General features: G+C 41.7%; 3 protein-coding genes across 6 annotated transcripts in view; 1 reads left to right on the top strand and 2 right to left on the bottom strand.

Annotated features, from left to right (window-relative positions):
• Window positions 1–5,201, bottom strand: part of fbxo10 (F-box protein 10) — a 6,847-nt gene extending 1,646 nt beyond the window's left edge. The window contains exons 1-10 of one of the 2 annotated variants that reach the window (XM_078259700.1): window positions 4,970–5,201; window positions 3,905–4,534; window positions 2,909–3,736; window positions 2,549–2,698; window positions 1,933–2,069; window positions 1,477–1,547; window positions 1,217–1,369; window positions 740–1,090; window positions 330–637; window positions 33–217 (exon numbers count right to left, since the gene is read on the bottom strand). In XM_078259700.1, coding sequence (XP_078115826.1) covers window positions 33–217; window positions 330–637; window positions 740–1,090; window positions 1,217–1,369; window positions 1,477–1,547; window positions 1,933–2,069; window positions 2,549–2,698; window positions 2,909–3,736; window positions 3,905–4,489 — 2,768 coding nt within the window. In that variant the 5' untranslated portion in view covers window positions 4,490–4,534; window positions 4,970–5,201. Of the gene's footprint in view, window positions 1–32; window positions 218–329; window positions 641–739; window positions 1,091–1,216; window positions 1,370–1,476; window positions 1,548–1,932; window positions 2,070–2,548; window positions 2,699–2,908; window positions 3,737–3,904; window positions 4,535–4,969 lie in introns of both variants that reach the window. The other variant, XM_078259690.1, reaches the window with a different exon arrangement.
• Window positions 5,202–7,633: 2,432 nt separating this feature from the next.
• On the bottom strand, window positions 7,634–10,239 carry LOC144523806 (platelet basic protein-like). The gene is made up of 4 exons (XM_078259678.1): window positions 9,972–10,239; window positions 9,654–9,783; window positions 9,406–9,492; window positions 7,634–8,788 (listed from the first exon to the last, which is right to left on the bottom strand). Exons 1-4 carry the CDS (start codon window positions 10,021–10,023, stop codon window positions 8,773–8,775), a joined length of 285 nt encoding a protein of 94 aa, XP_078115804.1. The 5' UTR covers window positions 10,024–10,239; the 3' UTR covers window positions 7,634–8,772.
• Window positions 10,240–16,219: 5,980 nt separating this feature from the next.
• On the top strand, window positions 16,220–17,326 carry LOC144529883 (interleukin-8-like). Of its 3 annotated transcripts, XM_078269255.1 has the most exons (4): window positions 16,220–16,483; window positions 16,680–16,812; window positions 16,935–17,021; window positions 17,161–17,326. In XM_078269255.1, exons 1-4 carry the CDS (start codon window positions 16,417–16,419, stop codon window positions 17,171–17,173), a joined length of 300 nt encoding a protein of 99 aa, XP_078125381.1. In that variant the 5' UTR covers window positions 16,220–16,416; the 3' UTR covers window positions 17,174–17,326. The 3 variants fall into 3 exon arrangements, with proteins under 3 accessions (XP_078125381.1, XP_078125371.1, XP_078125363.1); XM_078269245.1 differs by lacking the exon at window positions 16,220–16,483 and having other exon boundaries at window positions 16,505–16,812; window positions 17,164–17,326; XM_078269237.1 differs by lacking the exon at window positions 16,220–16,483 and having other exon boundaries at window positions 16,512–16,812.
• The last annotated feature ends 458 nt before the right edge of the window (window positions 17,327–17,784 follow it).

Raw genomic sequence — 17,784 nt, 5'->3', positions numbered from 1 at the left:
AGCCCATCAGTGGCTGTCAGTTGCCTAGTTACCTGTTACGTCTTAGAACATTGTTGTTGCGCAACACGCAGCTCTCATTGCCAGGATCGATATGTATTAGGGCCTTTTTGTTTCCAGGGTGGCCCTGGAACAAGAGATTGTCATGGACAACACCTTTTACTGGCCCTAGCACAGCAACGCCAAAGCCCTGTACTGGTTGGACACGGTTGCGCATTACCTAAAGATAAAAATGAGAAAACCATAAAAATGTACATAAGTGTTAAAATGTCATTAAGGATTTATGTACAGTGCTGGAAAAGTAAACATTTCCAAGCCTCAGTCCATCTCACCTTGATGTCAGCACTGCCAGAGACCTGGATCCCATATCCACGGTTTCCAACGACATCATTCTCCAAAATCTGCCCGTTACCACTGAAACCGACACCATGGCCACTGTTTTTATAGATGCCATTACCACGAAGCTCCACTCTGCAGTCTTTCTCCACCATAACACCACCTCGACCATTTTCAAGAATGCAGTTTGTAACCAGTCGGGTCAGCTGACTGCTCTGCAGCACAGCTATGCCGGTGCCACGGTTACTGTTCACAATATTAGCAAAGACATTCAGGGGCTCACTGCTCTTCACGTACAGACCAACTGCTTCAGAGAGAGACAGGGAAAGATGAAGAGAACATTAGAGACAGGATGTGAATGACTGTGCTCCTGACGCTATGTAACACTCAAACAGATCTATATTACCTCCATTGTAGCTCATGCAGTTGCTCTCCACCAGGGCCACGCTGATGGAACGATGGGCAGAGTGGCGCTCATCCTCACTGTCCAGATCACTCTCCCATGCAAACAGTTCCCCCTCTTCATTCAAGTTCTCCTGCCCTTCTCTCCCTTCTCCTTCTACCCCCCTCCTTTCCCTGCTGCCTGCTTCTCCACCAATCCCGTCCTGCCCTGGCCAGTTCCCCTCCCTGGCCTCGATGTTCTCTGGGTCTTTCCTGCAGAACACTGCCAGCCCATACATACAGTTATGGGTGATGTAGTTTCCCAGGAGCTGCGGAAGGCTGGACGACATAACCCACACACCACAGCCTTTGTTACCTGAAGAAACAAGAGAAAGAGGAGAAATGAAACAACTGTGCCATGGTTGGTAAAGCTGGTTAGCTGGTAAGCTGTTATGTGAAGATGAACGTATGATGCTGCCATTAACAGCCTGAAATGACATACAGTAGACATGATTTCCCTCAATGAGTCCGCGGCCTCTCTCTCCCACCACGACACCGTCTGAGTAGCCATAACAGATGTAGTTGTTCCTCAGGATGGGGTCACCTCCTCTGCGGATGTCCACACCCCCCCACTGGTTCTCTTTGATTACATTCTCTGAAATATATTATATGTAAAGAATAAAAGGTTCATAACCACAAATAGCGCTTTACCTTTCTGTAAGTGGCACATCAATGGGGGAAAATGAAGAACACATTTAGCACCTGTTATCATCCCTCTGCCATTCTCGTTTATGGCAATCCCTGCTGCCTGACCCTGGAAGATGTGATTCCCACTGAGAGAGAGAGAGAGAGAGAGAGAGAGAGAGAGAGTGAGGAGAGAATGAGTGGAACAGGAGCAAATAAACAAGTTCAGACTTTATGTAGTAGTCTATACAGAAACACTGGGCTAGGTGCACTTGTTTATGTCAGTGACTGCACTGCATCACATCTGCTTACTTTTACTGTAAAATGCTAGGTTATGTATAGCAGCAAAACATATACCACTGCACTGCAGCAGTCAAAGTGATTGTGAAGTTGCTTGAGTGAAATTATCAAGCCATACAACACTCCCAAGTTTTACATTTTGAAGGAAGAGGTAGTATAAACCCATCCTGATGATGGAGAAAGCAGGGACTACACATTCCTGTGCAAGTTAAATGTTTGTGGAGTCCTACCTACCTGACCACAGGATTCCCGCTGAAGAGAATATACACGCCCGCTTCCTTGTTGTTATAGATCTGGTTGCTCCGAACTGAACCTTTTCCATTGCCAAGGACAACAACCCCTGAACGCAAACCACTATGTATCTTGTTACACTGTGGGATAAAAGACAGAATGAGAGAATAAAAAAATGGAGTAGAGAAAACTAAGCGCTGTTTGGAAATGTACCTACTGATGTTACAAACAAATTTATCAAATGTGAGCTTCTATAGATCACTTTTATTGTGTTTTATGAATGTCCACTCGACATTCCTTTCATTATGGACACCTCTCAGCTTCTTCATGTCATTATGCGAGTTATTTGACAGTGTACAAGCTCTGAAGTTACTGATAAGATGTAAAAGGTGCAATGTGGCATCGGGACCTCAAAAGAATCTCAATCTAACCTGAGTCTGTAGAACCAAGTTTGATATAGTGGTTTGACAAAATAATCTTTTCCATGACAACTGACTGTGAGATGCTGTTGAAAGCTCTGGGACAACATAAAAAGTGGGCTGTGTGTTAAGATTATTTTGTCAAATGTGGGTATTGTTTGTTTCTTCCTTGACATAATAGAAAGTGGAGCAGCAATTACTACAATGATGGGGTTAGCCCCTTTTCGGATGTCCAGCCCTGCCTCCCCATTGGAGTGGATGTTGTTTTCTGCGATGAGGCCCTGAGCAGAGAGGCGCAGGAACACACCTGATGCACGGCACTCACACACCTCGTTTCTCAGCATCACTATCTGAAGGAGGTTAAGAGAGAAAGAGAGGGAGCTCAAGTAACACTTAGAAAAGGAAACTGCTGCTGAATTACTCATGATCTAAGCTACTTCTGTAACTTAATACATGACACAAAAGGTATGCAGCCTGTAAAAATTATTGATCAAATGAAATGTAAATATTGTCAAGAGACACTCCATTAGTCTGAAGACCGTTGTTATGATCATATTTACTGTGGAGTTCTGGATGCAGCGGACAGCATAGTTCAGCCCACGGAAAACATTGCCCTCCAGCCGAGCTTGTCCGTAATTAGACAAATGCACGCCACCCTTCCCTTCCCTGAAGAGGCAACGTCTGAGGATACAGCCAAGGGTTGAGGCTGCCAACATCTGAGCCTCTGGGTCCCTGTCTAGTTCCTGCTGAAGGGTGAGGGGTTCAGGGGTCAAAGATGGTGGATCTGAGGAGGAGGCCAGTGGCAGAGAGCCATCTGGCTGGGGCTTGAGCAAATGGGATAGGCCATGATGGTCACAAGGGATTTTGTAATCCAATATAAGTGGGTTTTTGGTGTTGTTAGTTCCTCCTCCATCTCGGTTCTCCTCTTCTCCATCGCTGCGGTCGCCATCACTCCAGCCATCTTCTATCACTGTGCCCTGACACACTGCATCTACCCCAGTCCTCCTCTGCCAGTCTTCTATGCTCACAGGCTCCTTTTTAACATTACCACCTGGAGGTTGATGCCCACCAGTAGAGCCAGCCAGAGGGCCTCTGGTAGGGCTATCGTTCCCAGATGCGCCACATGATGGGAACGTCCTGGCCAAGGCAGCCAAGTGTTTACAAGCCCAGTTCCTTTCTGACACTGGAGGACCTTCAATAGTCACAGAAGCTGTGTCACTTCCCGAGAAGTCACAGCTGTCCAACAGACTGAGGACAACGCCCAGCAAGTGGGCAGAGCTGCCTTGTGAGAAGGAGCAGAAGCGAGCCTGGCAGGTTCCTGGGCCGCGGATTTGCAACTGAGCCCCCTCAAAGTTGCAGTTATCAAGTTGGACGTGACCCCATGATGTCTAGAGTGAAGCAAGGAGAGAAAGGTGACTGGAGTAAGACAGATTTAGCAAGAAAGAAACTAAATAATTGGACCTGATTGTAAAACATTTGATGTGAGCAGACTTATTCTGAACACTTGATAAGACATTGCTGTATCAAGAAACCATCATGGTAAGCTGTTACTTCACCTTGTAGACCACAGTGGAAAACCAGGGTGGCATGAACACCAGATTACACAGCCGGGCAGTAGTGCACTGCTGCTCCATACACACCAGGAGGGCCACCTCGCCCAATCGGCCAAGCCCAACCAGCTCCACAGGCACCTTCAGCGCCACTTCAGCCTGCTCCTCATACACCCCTGGATGGAGAACTACGCGGTCATATGGCCCAACCACCCCGAGGGCCCCACGTAGGGTCTCAAACTCGCATCCAGGCCCCACATGCCAAACCCTGCGGTCTTTTCGACGACGGAAAAAGAGGAGGCAGGCAGAGGACTGGAGCTCTGGCCCATTTTGAGTCCATGTGCGAGTGGACAGGGCGTGCTGCTTCAGGGCCTCTCTCCAGGATGGGGGCTCCTGGTGGGGCTGACTGGGCCAGTTGGGATGTCGGCACTCAGGGCAGCCTAAGCACAGTTGTCTCCAGCGGGTGTTGTCTAGTGAGAGGATGAGTTCCCGCCAGGCACGGCACACCTGGCAGCAGCGGCCCAGGTCGGGGAGCGGAAGATAAGCCAAGATAACCCTCCACAGCTCCACTGGGAGGCTGCCCACCACCATGGCAGCAGAGACACCGACTGGGGAGCACCGTGACGGGAGGGGGACCTAGAAAACAGTCAGTCACACGCACGCGCAGTTAAGGCAACAGCAAACCGCTAGCGCCAACGTTTAACAACAATAATAAACAAATGAGCATGCTAAATGATCACACAGATAAATATACAATGCTACAGTGGCGCGCTATTAAGTTGACGTAGGCCTAAGTAGTTGAACGGTGTTATTTTAGAAGGAAAACAGCACGTAGCAAACTAGACGGAAAGGAAGGCGTGAATTCTGTAACGTTATTTTGAATTTACGTGACTAATATGTTCACGTAGGCCTGAAATATTATGTTTAAAGTTTGCTACGATCAATGGTGATGACGGTTAGCTAGCGAGGAAACTTAACATTAACGCTTTATTTCCTTGCGTAACTGACGTTAGCTATAACATCAACAAGCATCGTATCCGTCAAAAATTAAAGCCTTAACGTTAAACTTACCTTCTTTTTTTTACCAAGTTGCCATAGTTAACGTTAGATGAATCAACACGTCTGTTGCAGCTATCTTTCTAGCGTTGCACGTCCTTCATCACTGCTTCCAGAGTTCATAACAATCCATGATGACTGCAGATGTGCTATCGAAACGGAGTTCAGACGATTGCTTGCAGTTTACGGCAAGAGACCACGAAACAAACAGGTCCATCTTCCGCTTCCCAAAAGTGGGCGTAACCTTTTGGAAGTAGACTGCTGTTAACATCGTTGTTAAGCACTTCAAGCTATGCGATACGATGCCGATGCTACAGAGCGGGTGGCGCTCTAAATCCAACCCCCTGTTGCCTCTCACATCTCTGCCTCCAGCCTCACCCGACATGCCCTGGTAAAGATATAGATCCTTTCACAATACTCAAACATGTTGGTCTAAATGTCCCCATTCTTGTAGTGTCTTATAATAAGTTAGATCTCAACTTGCAGTAAAATACTGTGGCCAAGCTCACACACAGTGTCAAATACGTAGCCAACGGTGTGTAATAATAGGATAATGTTACTATTGTTTGAATGGTAATACAATCCCTTTGTAAGTTTCTTTGTGTAAATAAAATAAAAAATAAAATAACTGACATATTACAATATTGTTAAAGTGCTGTTATTGCATTTTAACAACAAGAGTTACACTTCATGTGTTATGTGTATGTACATTGCTGGTTGTCAGTTTAGACATAAACTGTCAGAGATCTCATTTCTTTTATAGTATTATTTAATTAGAGTAAAATGTATACTTCTAAATATGTCCAAAAATGTGGTCAACATGTACCTTTTGCAACTGCAACATTTATATTTTACTGTAAGATGATTTTTAGTCAATAGCATGAAAAATATGTTAGATATATCCTCTGAGAATAATTGTGAAGAAAGCCCTTGTTTTGTCCATATTAATTTTCTGTTAAGGACTTTGGCAAGGCTCTGAAGGATGCAGGAGACCAGCTGGTGGCCTGTCCTCCAAACAAAATGACTGGATCCAGCTTCAATGTAGGTTTTTTACTTGCGCTGTAGCCCAAATGTCTGACTTTGCTGGACTTCTTCTGACTCGGTAAGTGCATAAAAGGTCAATAGGTAAAGTTTTACTATTCCATAGCACAACATGACCATAATATAGGCTACACCAGGCAGCGATTTGTACATATTTTACACTTATCATTATGCATATAGTACTTTTATTATGTTCCAGTTTACACCTGTATATATATTTATTACTTCTCCTTATGCATATACATTTACTACATTCCTCTTTACACTCAGTAATTATTATTATATCACAATTACTATGTAATTTACATTACATTTTTATATTTTATTATGTTGTATTGTATTCCTTATTTTAACTTGTACTTTGTGTTAGATTCTCATTTTGTTGTTACTTGTGTGATCTTCATTTTCTTATCAAATACACATTTTCTCAGCATTGTTGGGAGCCTGGGATTCTTATTGCCAACGACTCCTTCCCTGTTGTGCACATGATAAATAAATGCTGTGACCCTGATTTTATAGCTGTTGTGTAATGGCTTAGTAAATCAGGTGTGGACCCAAACGCATGACTCACAGACAAAGCAGTAAGATAAAAGTTAGATGACAGGGATTGGCGGGAACACTGGGGCTAATGCTTGACAGGTGGGAGTGGCTGAAATGAGAGTTAGTGCCAGGAAAGGAAATAAAACAGACATGGATTAATAGCTGGCTGACATTGTGACATACTGCTATTTCACACTGAAAATATGCCAATGTTGTTACATCAAAAGTTTTCCAAATTTCTTTTTCTACAAGAATGGAACAAAGATAGGAGCTTTGTGATGCTGTTGCTAACACCAGCATCCCTCTGGTTTTCACCAGTGCTAAACAGTTTTTTTTGCAGGGCATATATCCCATGGCTGCAGGAGAAGGATGCGGATTTTAAATTAACTGCATGATTTATTTGGTATGTTTGAGAATTCTGGGTTTTCCACTTGAATTTAAAATCATATAAATTAAAGATATACATACTGGTGGTCTGACGTAATTAAAGCAGTTAAGGCAAGTGTGGACTACTCTTTAAGTTGCAAGCTGGTTATAGTTAGCTTTGCAGTAGATAAATGAGCACTTTCAAGTTAGTAGAGCATAGCATCAATGTTAAGACTTTCTGATTCCATCTATTTCTGTCATTGATATTGAATGGAAATAAATAATAGCAATTATCAAATTCAGTTTCTTTTGAATAGACAACATCACAACAAAAACCGGTGACCTCCATATGTACTGAGTAGGCATTGCCAGAAGCAACAGCACTGATATGGACTTTGGCTAATAGCTAGCTCATGAACAGACATATTGTGTTGCTGTTGGCTCACTTTTCGTGATTAGGTAGCTGTAGCCAAATATTTTTCTTGTAAATGATACAATGAAAAACAAGAAAAGTTTAACTTTGGGTAATGTTGCACTAAAATGTTACATTGTCAGCTGCTAATGGAGGAGTGCACTTTACAGCCACTTGAAAATGATTATAGTCCTGAGAGTGTGCACCTTTGTCCAAGAGGTGGCGATGTCCTTCCACTGAATTTAATCTGACGCTCCAGGCACGCTGTCCTACATGACATACTTTACATGACACAAACCAAGAAACACTGTTTGTTGCAATTGTATTTTCAGGACATTTTATTGTGTTTTCTCCATCACAAACAGCAAAAGACCTTCCTAAAAACTGAGAATGTTTAGCACAAGAGAGTGGTGAACAATCACACAATGTTTATGTCTCTGTGTTTAGGGACAGTGCTCTTCAAGACAGAACTTTTAAGAGAAAAAAAACAATGCTTTCTGATGAGTTCAGAGATCATGTCTAACCTCTGGGTGAGATTAATGTGGAGTCCGATTTGAAAATGTCAGGTTAATCAAATTTAACATATTGTGTTTTGTTGTTATTTTCATCCAAAGTTTCATCATTATGGTTAATGTGACTTGGTTTACATAAGCCTACTGTAGCTGTGGTTTTTTGGATGTGTAGCATATTACATTCAAAGTTAAAAGAATGTGACAATAGCCAACATTTCAAAATATGATGTCTTTCAACAGTGGTATTTTGTATAGCTACAATAAATCAACTGTTCTGATAAAATCATGGATTCAGACCATGACTTTTGTTGCTTCATCCTCCTCCCACACGACATGACATACAAGAAATTACAATGAAATGATAAAATAATCTCAAAAGTAAAGGACTGAGAGAGACATTAACAGATTTTAAGTTTGTAAGACATGCCACATTTTTTTCACAATCATTATCTAATATTTTAGATGTAAATTCATATATATGTTTTTGAAGACATAGGCATATCTTCTGTATATAATTCTCCTGTAGAAAACATACAAACAAAGCAGATACGTAAAAAATAACAGCAAAGCTGAAAACACAAGTTCGTACACAGACACACCACTTGAATTTCATTCTGTCCAGCAGACTGCAAATATATTATATAATTATTGTGCCATGTATATTGTATATTGTGTAACATTTCTTTTTAATTTTTTATTTTTTTTACATTTGAAATGCAAGTGTTATAATTGCTTACAGAAAATAGATCTTCTAAAGTAAAAACATATTGCTATATTTCTCGTTGGCACACAGGAAACCTATTGAGCATCACAGCTTAATCTTTCCTATCAAGACAAATGTGATCTTTGTGCTCCATCAGTGAAATTGACACTTCCATTTTGAACTTCAGTGGTGACTCTAAAAGGTCCTTCTTTCCATCTGAGCTAATTCTGTGAAGGTTTGTACTTCAAGGTGTTGGTCTTCTATGAAAAAAAGGACATATGTTTTAGAGGCAATTCCACTCCACTTACACAGATACTTAATATGGAATTGGCGGCAGATGATTATTTGCTCACTATATACATGATCACATTAAACTAATTCAAATTATTAAATTTAATATCATGACTTGAATTGGAATGTGATATGTTTTAACTATCATTTCAAATATGTTTTTATTTTCCAATTTAGTTTAGTAATTAGACTGGGACTACTGCTTTATTAGTTACTGGAATGTAGCTGCCGTCACATGTTTTAAACAATCCTCACTAAGCCAGTAATGACTAATGGTTAACCAGCTTCCTGAAAAGTTATACGCTAGCAGAAGTGATAACTAAAATCCTCTTCTGCAAACAACCTCATATTTCCCTGATCTGTGACAAAAAACAATGAATAACTAACTGAATTGAAGCCAGAGTTGCCTTTTACTCGATCTTAAGGTGATAAAATCCTAGAAAGCTGTGCCTCAGAGTGTGCAATCCTTGCTTTCAACTCTTTACCCTGAACACGAAGAATTACATTTTTTGTTTTGTTCATATAAGGTCAGTTCTCATGCTTATTGGTTCACATATTCAGAGAAATACAGTGAAGATGAACTTACTGAGCCTGTTTCCTCTGAAGCACTTTTTTGACCCAAGGAGCATCAGGGTCCAGACAAATCTTTTGCCCATCCTTTTTAAGAGTGGCACTGCATGATCAAAGACAGAGACATCAGTCACAACAATATTTCCTTTACGACTTTGTAATATTACACCAGACCCATTAAGACACAGGTCATCACCTCAGATAGGTTTGTTTTGTAAGTACAAATTAAGAGAACAACTGTTGAACTTTGTCCCCAGTGCTTACATAATTTCAATATATTTGCAGTGGGAGCTGGCAAGGTGCACCTCCACCTTTCCTATGTAACGTCCGATGGGCTGTTTCTCCTTGCTGATGCATCGACATCGCTGGTTCACTCCATGATCCCCCAGAATACCTGAGGTTACGAGAGGTTAGAGAAAAAAATGTTAATTTCTGGACAGAAACAAAGTAAAGCACACTGCCGATTGCTAAATATAGATCACAAATAGGCACTCAAATCACAGAGTGCATGGATGCTGGCAACAAAGAGAGTGAAGGCATTTTTCCAAGACTACATTTTACCAAAAGACAGATTAGCCTCACCCTCAGGGATCGTCAGGACCACCAGGATTGCCACAATAGTGATGATAGACATATCTGATCTGAAGCTGAAGATAGGGATACAATCTGATTTTTAAGAAAAAGTGTTAGTCAGTAGAATGCAAACATTTGTAGAAAGCTCTGCTGTTCCCTCTGCAGTTGTGATGCAAGTCTTCTCTGTAAATCCTTTTCTACCCTTTTATCATTGCTCCCTCCTTCAGCTATTACAAGGAAGGAAGGTTGCTGTTTTTTTTATCAGTGCTTCTGGAGGCAAAATAAAAGTTTATTATTTTAGGACTAAAGTAGTGGATTTAGTTTCCCACATGTACAATTCTATCTCACTGCACTACTCCAGTTAGCAAGCTTGGATAGAATTTTTAAGATGTCTTTAAAAAAAAAAAAGAAGAAATAAGCTGAAGCAGATGTCACTTAGCAGGAATCTGAAATCTGATATGTGCCAAACAAACCCCACTGCACCTTTAAATGCTGCTTTTTACAGAAATCCTGCTAAAATATTTTTCCTGTGAAAAGGTGCACTGCAATGTTGCAGCTGAGGCTACTGCGGAGTTATCTGGAATTTGCATATCCGCACCAGACCAATTAACAATGTTTATCTTATCCATCTATCCTGTTGTATTTTGGCATCTTCTCAAAAAGCCATGCAACATCACTGAGCAACTTCATCTCTGCTTTACGTTAAACAAACCATTAAAGTATGCAGAAATACACAATTATTTTCTAACCTATCAAATAACAAGAATAAAACAGTTTGGGACTTATTATTACTTTTAATGTAAATGCGTGCTGTGTAAAACAAAAACTGAAGAATGTACTGTAATAATAATATATACTGTACATGCAAAAATAAGGTTGAAAGCCATTGCACAATTATCTATAGTCGTCATATATTTGTAGGTTCTCTCACATTACATTGTACTATTGATTTGACCATGTGTTAACCTACATATGACCAATAAAGTAAACCTGAACTGAGTTTATGACATGCCAGCAAGCTTGTCTTGGCATGCTCTTTAGTATCAGAGATATGCTGTTATACACATGTGGAATGTTAACTCCTGCAGGGCCTCCCACCCACAGATAGATTCACCGACTCAAAGCAGTCAATCTTTAAACCCCTTCTCCAGCTGTTTGGTATACCAAATACTCAATGACATTTCCTGAAATCCCCAGACGCTATGTGCTTCTGAGTCTTCCTTTAGGCTCTCACTTCCTCCTCTCACTTCCTCATAGTTTATGTCATTAATATTGCCAACAGTCCAACCCTAGTAGCTGCAACTAATTGTTTGCTATTGTTCACTAATTATAATGGAGCATGCTTAAACTAAAGCAGCACGGTATCGCTCAAGCATACCTATCAGCTTTCTCTCAGACAGAGAAAAACTAAAAAACAAAAAGGAAGACAGGCCGACAACAAGTTCATGATTCATTCCTGATTTTTTCCCAGCTGCTGTTAACAGCCATGTTAACTCAGTCTTTTGTATTCAGTATCAGTGTGTAGTGTGTAGTGGGCATGTGCCTATTTACTTTGTAAACCATATAATAAGGCACTGATACTGATAGTCAATGTTATCAGGCAGAATGCCATTCAAGACAGAACAACCTCTCTCTAAATGTGCAGTATTATACTCTACCAACACTATACTCTTGTATGTAATACCTTAATGCCCTATGGAATGTTTTGCCAAGTTATACCAATGCTGAAGAAGGCAATGGGAGTTTTAGCTGAGGTCAAGGGGAAGTTTTGGAAAATCCAAACTATGTATCATGCGGTGAAAATAATAAATGGCATCATACATCCTCTGTGATCCCATGAAGCTACAGACCCTGTTTCCTCTATTGGTTTCATATATACAAAATCATCTGACATTAGCACTCTGCCCCCAGCACAACAGGGTCAATTTAGGGTTGGAGACCAATAGATAGAAAAAGGTGACCAATGAAAGTGAAAATGTGTCCAAACATAAGTTGATCCGGTGATGACTGTCACGTTATCTCATCTCATACACTTACACACACATCTTTAACCAAAACAGGCACAGCTGTAAATCAGAAACTTTCCAGTGAAATTCATCACAAATGTGAAAGTCACATCTGGTTTTATTTTGCTACAAGCCAGAAATGAGCACAAAAGGACATGAATAGTTCCAGATGAGAGCTGGATCCGGTCATAACCTTTTCGTAAAGTTCTGTACTTGGGTCAAAGACTTGGCATGTCCAAAGCATATTCATGTTGTTAAAAATAAATATACATTTTAAAACAGTGCATTATATTGCTTTACTCTCCCCTCTTTACTCACTTGTATGAGTATTTATTGCAAGAAATGAAAATGTTAAGAGCCATTGAGTTCCAAAGTACCAAACTGTCCATTCTGGGTAATGTTCTGACTTAAAATCTAAGTATAGAAATGTGACAAAAATGTCAAAAGAATTAACAAAAGCATTATTTTTCTGCTTGGGCATAATTGTGTGGATGTTTGAAATTATACCTACAAATATAATACCAATACTGAGTTTATTTACCCATCCATCCATCTTCATCCCCCCTCATCCTCCAGCTCTGCCTCTACCATAGAGGGCGTATTAGTCGGATTTAGGAGTTCCTCAAAGCGCTCCTTCCACCGCCCTATTACCTCCTCAGTTGAGGTCAACAGCGTCCCATCCTTACTGTACACAGCTTGGATGGTTCTCCGCTTCCCCCTCCTGAGGTGGCGAACGGTTTTCCAGAAGTACCTTGGTGCCGACCGAAAGTCCTTCTCCATGTCTTCTCCGAACTTCTCCCACACACGCTGCTTTGCCTCTTTCACGGCAGAGGCTGCAGCCCTTCGGGCCCTTCGGTACCTTGCAACTGCCTCCGGAGTCGTCTGGGATAACATATCCCGGAAAGACTCCTTCTTCAGTCAGACGGCTTCCCTGACCACCGGTGTCCACCACGGTGTTTGTGGGTTACCGCCCCTTGAGGCACCTAAGACCCTAAGACCACAGCTCCTCACCGCAGCTTCAGCAATGGAAACTTTGAACATTGTCCACTCGGGTTCAATGCCCCCCAGCCTCCACAGGGATGCACGAAAAGCTCCGCCGGAGGTGTGAGTTGAAAGTCTGTCGGACAGGGGCCTCCTCCAGACGTTCCCAATTTACCCGCACTACCCGCTTTGGGCTTACCAGGTCTGTCCAGAGTCTTCCCCCACCCCTGACCCAACTAACCACCAGATGGTGATCGGTTGACAGCTCCGCCCCTCTCTTCACCCGAGTGTCCAAAACATATGGCCTCAGATCAGATGAAACGATTATAAAATCGATCATTGACCTTTGGCCTAGGGTGCTCTGGGTACCAAGTACACTTATGAGCATCCCTATGTTCGAACATGGTGTTCGTTATAGACAATCCATGACTAGCACAGAAGTCCAACAACAAACAACCACTCTGGTTTAGATCAGGGAGGCCGTTCCTCCCAATCACGCCTCTCCATGTGTCTCCATCATTACCCACGTGCGCGTTGAAGTCCCCCCAGCAGAACTATGGAGTCCCCGACTGGAGCCCCCATGCAGGACTCCACTCAAGGTCTCCAAGAAGGCCGAATACTCTGAACTCTTGTTTGGTGCATATGCACAAACAACAGTCAGAGTTTTCCCCCCACAACCCGCAGGCGTAGGGAGGCGACCCTCTCGTCCCACCGGGTTAAACTCCAACGTAGCGGCGCCAGCCGGGGGCTTGTGAGTATCCCCACACCCGCCCGGCGCCTCACACCCTGGGCAACTCCGGAGAAGAAAAGAGTCCAACCCCCTATCCAGGAGTATGGTTCCAGAACCAAGACTGTGCGTAGAGGTAAGCCCCACCAGATCTAACCGGTAGCGCTCCACCTCCCGCACAAGTTCCGGCTCCTTCTCCCACAGAGAGGTGACATTCCACGTCCCCAGAGCCAGCCTCTGCTGCCCGGGTCTGGTCCGTCGAGGCCCCTGACCTTCACTGCCACCCATGTGGCAGCGCACCCGACCCCAGCGGTTCCTCCCACAGGTGGTGGGCCCATGGGATGGAGGGATGTCCGCCACGTAGCTTTTTCGGGCTGTGCCCGGCCGGGCTCCGTGGAAAACCCGGCCACCAGACGCTCGCTGACGAGCCCTCCATCTGGGCCTGGCTCCAGACGGGGGCCCCGGGCTTCCTCCGGGCAGGGTCACTTCATCCCTTCCTCGATTTTTCATAGGATTTTTGAACCATTCTTTGTCTGGCCCCTCACCTGAGACCACTTTGCCTTGGGAGACCCTACCAGGAGCACAAAGCTCCAGACAACACAGCCCTCAGGTTCATAGGGACACACAAACCTCTCCACCACGATAAGGTGATGGTTCCCGGAGAAGGAGTTGGATTGTCTGTCTTTTAACAGGAAGGAGAGGTGAAAAACACGGAAAAGCGCCTACTTTTAACAGACAGTCTGTCTGTCCAATCAGGAGGCTCCGTCCTCTGCTAGATAGGCCCTACCTTTTCCGGTAGAAGTTAATGCCGTTTTGTTTTCCTATTTGCTGTCGTGTTTTCCTATTTGCTGTCGTGTTTTCATATTTGCTGTCGTGTTTTCCAATTTGCTGTCGTGTTTTCCTGTTTGCTGTCGTGTTTTCATGTTTGCTGTCGTGTTTTCATGTTTGCTGTCGTGTTTTCCTATTTGCCGTTGTGTTTTATGATTTGCTGTTGCGTTTTTCTATTTGCTGTTGTGATTTGCACTTTAGGGCCACCGTAGATATGCCTAAATATTTATATGCTAAAAAGGTAGACATTGAAATAATTTTTAAATCCATTCCCGTTACCCAGGAAGGACATTTTTCATGGAATAAATCATATGATTCATAAAAAATGCATTGTCAGAAAGCTAAAAACAGGGCTGTTTTCCTGAGCTCATAAAAAGTTGCCTTTTTAGAGATACTTGGTTCTCACAGGACAGTGACGCTACAAACATCCAAACAGAATATGATGCAATGGTAATGCTGTAGATTAAACTACCTAACAGTTTATAAAGGAGTTAAAATTTGCACAACCTTAAACATCTACAGCAATACAATTCAAGACACAGATTAATGTGTGAGTAATATTAATCCAAAAACATCACATGTAATAGTTAAACACTGAGAGGGACCACTTTACTGCAAAATTAATACATTTACTTTTCATACTTTAAGTACATTTTGCAGATAATTCTTGCATATTTTTACTTAAGTAAGGTTTTGAATGCAGGACTTTTACTTGTAGTGGACAGTGTGGTATTATAACATAAGTAAAGGAGCTAAATGTCCTAAATGACTTCTTCCACCACTTTCCTGCCTTTTTGAGATTTATTTTAATTTCTGTTCAATAAAGAAATAATAAAAATAAAAATGTTACACTTTCAACAGACATAACTTAATCTCCCTTCCTAAACATTTGAATCAGCACATATTGTTTAAGAATCACTGTTTTAAAACGGCAAGATTAGCCCCACCTGTTCAGAAGTTACTTCATACTTCCTTCTGCTTTGTGAAAGTGGACGCAGTGACGTATGAGCAAATGTGTTTGAGCTTGTTGAAGTTGCTTCAGGCTCTTTAGTCCCATGAAGATTTTTGGTACATTTCCTGTCGCATGAGCCAGCGATATGACTGTTTTAATATGTGTAATAATGGCCCTGTTGTTTTTAATTAATGGGATGCATGAACATGGTTTACATATTTTTAAAGTTTCTCTTTGTGATTACATTTGGTGTTCATTTATTATAACTGCATTATTCAACTTGGTAGATTGTACCCTTGTTTGAAAAAGGAATTGAAAAGAAAACTTTAAAATCAGAAACAACTTTTCTCTCTGTCTCTTTCTAAAACCCCCCAAAAATGCTTTAACAAGTTCTGTAAAGCGTTTCACGTTATTGAACTTCAACAGCACTGAACATGGCTGTGCATGCAGCTCAGTGTTTTATTATTCTTGTTGTTGTTTTACTAACTGTCCAGCAGCCGTGGTGCAACACACTGTTAACAACTTTCTCTCGAGCACTCTTGTCAAATCAACTGATTTATTACAGACTTTTAGTCGCTGTGTTTTTCAAATGATAACTCTGCATTAGTGACAAATGTTGACCTCTGAGCCCTCTTGATAATTAAGAGGCGTCAATCAAGTACCTTTCAGTGAGAAAAATTCCCACTCAGCTGCCAACAGTCCCAGCTTGCGCAACCTGTCTGACTCATTTCCAGAAGACGGCTATAAAAGGAGAGACTCTACTCTTCAGCGCTAGATTCAAACAGCAGAGCGAGAAGGCAGCTGAACCAAGAAAAGGAAAAGTAAAGGAAAGAAGGAACTGAGTAGAAGAAGAATTCAGTACAATAAAAAGCTTTTACTTCTTTATTCAGACTTCATCAGACGGCTTTCTGAAAGACAATCTTCAGTGTTAATTGTTGCAGAATTTTGTAAAAGGCAAAAATGATGATCAGCAGAGTCCTTGTCGCCTCTATTGTGGTGCTCCTGGCCTTCCTGGCCGTCAGTGAAGGTGAGAATGTTTTTGTAAATCAATAATTGAATGTAACAGTATTGAGCTATGCTGTTGATCAAGTCACTCTATTCAGTTTTGCATTTGAACTGTCACTGCTGTGCACATTCTGCTGTCCTCTTTTCCTCAATGCATCAGAGCTATCAACACAAACTATTGCACTTTGTGACCATATGTGACTCCTGTGTCCTAACAGGGATGAGTCTGAGAAGCCTGGGAGTGGAGCTGCACTGCCGCTGCATCCAGACAGAGAGCAAACCCATCGGCCGCCACATCGAGAAGGTGGAATTGATTCCTGCCAACTCCCATTGTGACGAGACTGAGATCATGTAAGACCTCATTTCCAAGCCTTCACCCCGATGATGTTGATACTTTGAGATTTTGTCACAGTCATTTGCTGGCTTCACCAACTTTTTCTGACTGCATCTCTGTTTCTTGTTTGGTGTTGCAGTGCCACTCTGAAAAAGACAGGCCAAGAGGTTTGCCTGGACCCTGAAGCTCCCTGGGTGAAGAGAGTGATTAATAAGATCATGTCCAAGTAAGTACAGATCAATCATACAGTACAAAGACACTCAATCGTCTACTTTCATGATGTAACTGGATAGTGATACAGAAAAGAACAGTGTTCACTTTTGATGCACAATATAATTCTTATTTTCTGTTTCTTTTCTCTGCAGCAGAAGACGCTGAACAGACCAGGATAGATGTGCTTCATGAGTCTGAGCCTTTTAAAGACAAATGAAATTGGTATTTTAATATCAGAAGATTGCCTAATGTCCTGATTTTCAAAATGTTGAAAATGGCAATTTACCCATTAAGGTTATGTTTGTATCAAACATGTTATTTATTTTACAGAGGATATTTATTTCACAGAGGATGTACTTATTTTTTAAGTATGTGCTTATTTGTAATGTCACTTGTGTGTGTTGTAGCCAATTACTCTCTGATGTCACTTGGCTGCTCTTGTAGTTTGTAAAACTGCATACTGTTATCTTGTCTAAAACTTATGAGTTCAACATATTTATTGGTGTATTTATGGAACGTAAATGTATCTGGATTCAGTTGTGTAGCTGTGCTGACAACCTATTTATTAATTAAAAAAAGTTTATGTGAAATTGAAAATGGAATTTCTTTGATTTTTTCCTTTCTTACATATTATTAATTTGTCTTTCCGGTTGTATGTCTCTTGCAGGGATGTAGTCATGAGATGAGTTTAACCTCTAGTAACTGATAGATCTTATTTTAGAATATTCCTTAAATGTATTAGAAATTACCAGTAATATGCAGTCAGTACAAAACCA

Source organism: Sander vitreus, chromosome 2 (genome assembly GCF_031162955.1).
Source record: "Sander vitreus isolate 19-12246 chromosome 2, sanVit1, whole genome shotgun sequence".
Lineage (NCBI taxonomy): Eukaryota > Metazoa > Chordata > Actinopteri > Perciformes > Percidae > Sander > Sander vitreus.
This window is presented reverse-complemented; position numbering and strand designations above follow the sequence as displayed.

Bases quoted from the DNA above. Each gene is read 5' to 3' on its own strand.
- LOC144523806 (XM_078259678.1), bottom strand. From the start codon at position 10,023: ATGTCTATCATCACTATTGTGGCAATCCTGGTGGTCCTGACGATCCCT. The intron at 9,784-9,971 runs GTGAGGCTAATC...TCGTAACCTCAG, and splicing joins GGTCCTGACGATCCCTGAGG to GTATTCTGGGGGATCATGGA. The intron at 9,493-9,653 runs GTAAGCACTGGG...TTGATCATGCAG, and splicing joins TGCAAATATATTGAAATTAT to TGCCACTCTTAAAAAGGATG.
- LOC144529883 (XM_078269237.1), top strand. From the start codon at position 16,532: ATGCTGTTGATCAAGTCACTCTATTCAGTTTTGCATTTGAACTGTCAC. The intron at 16,813-16,934 runs GTAAGACCTCAT...TTGGTGTTGCAG, and splicing joins TGTGACGAGACTGAGATCAT to TGCCACTCTGAAAAAGACAG.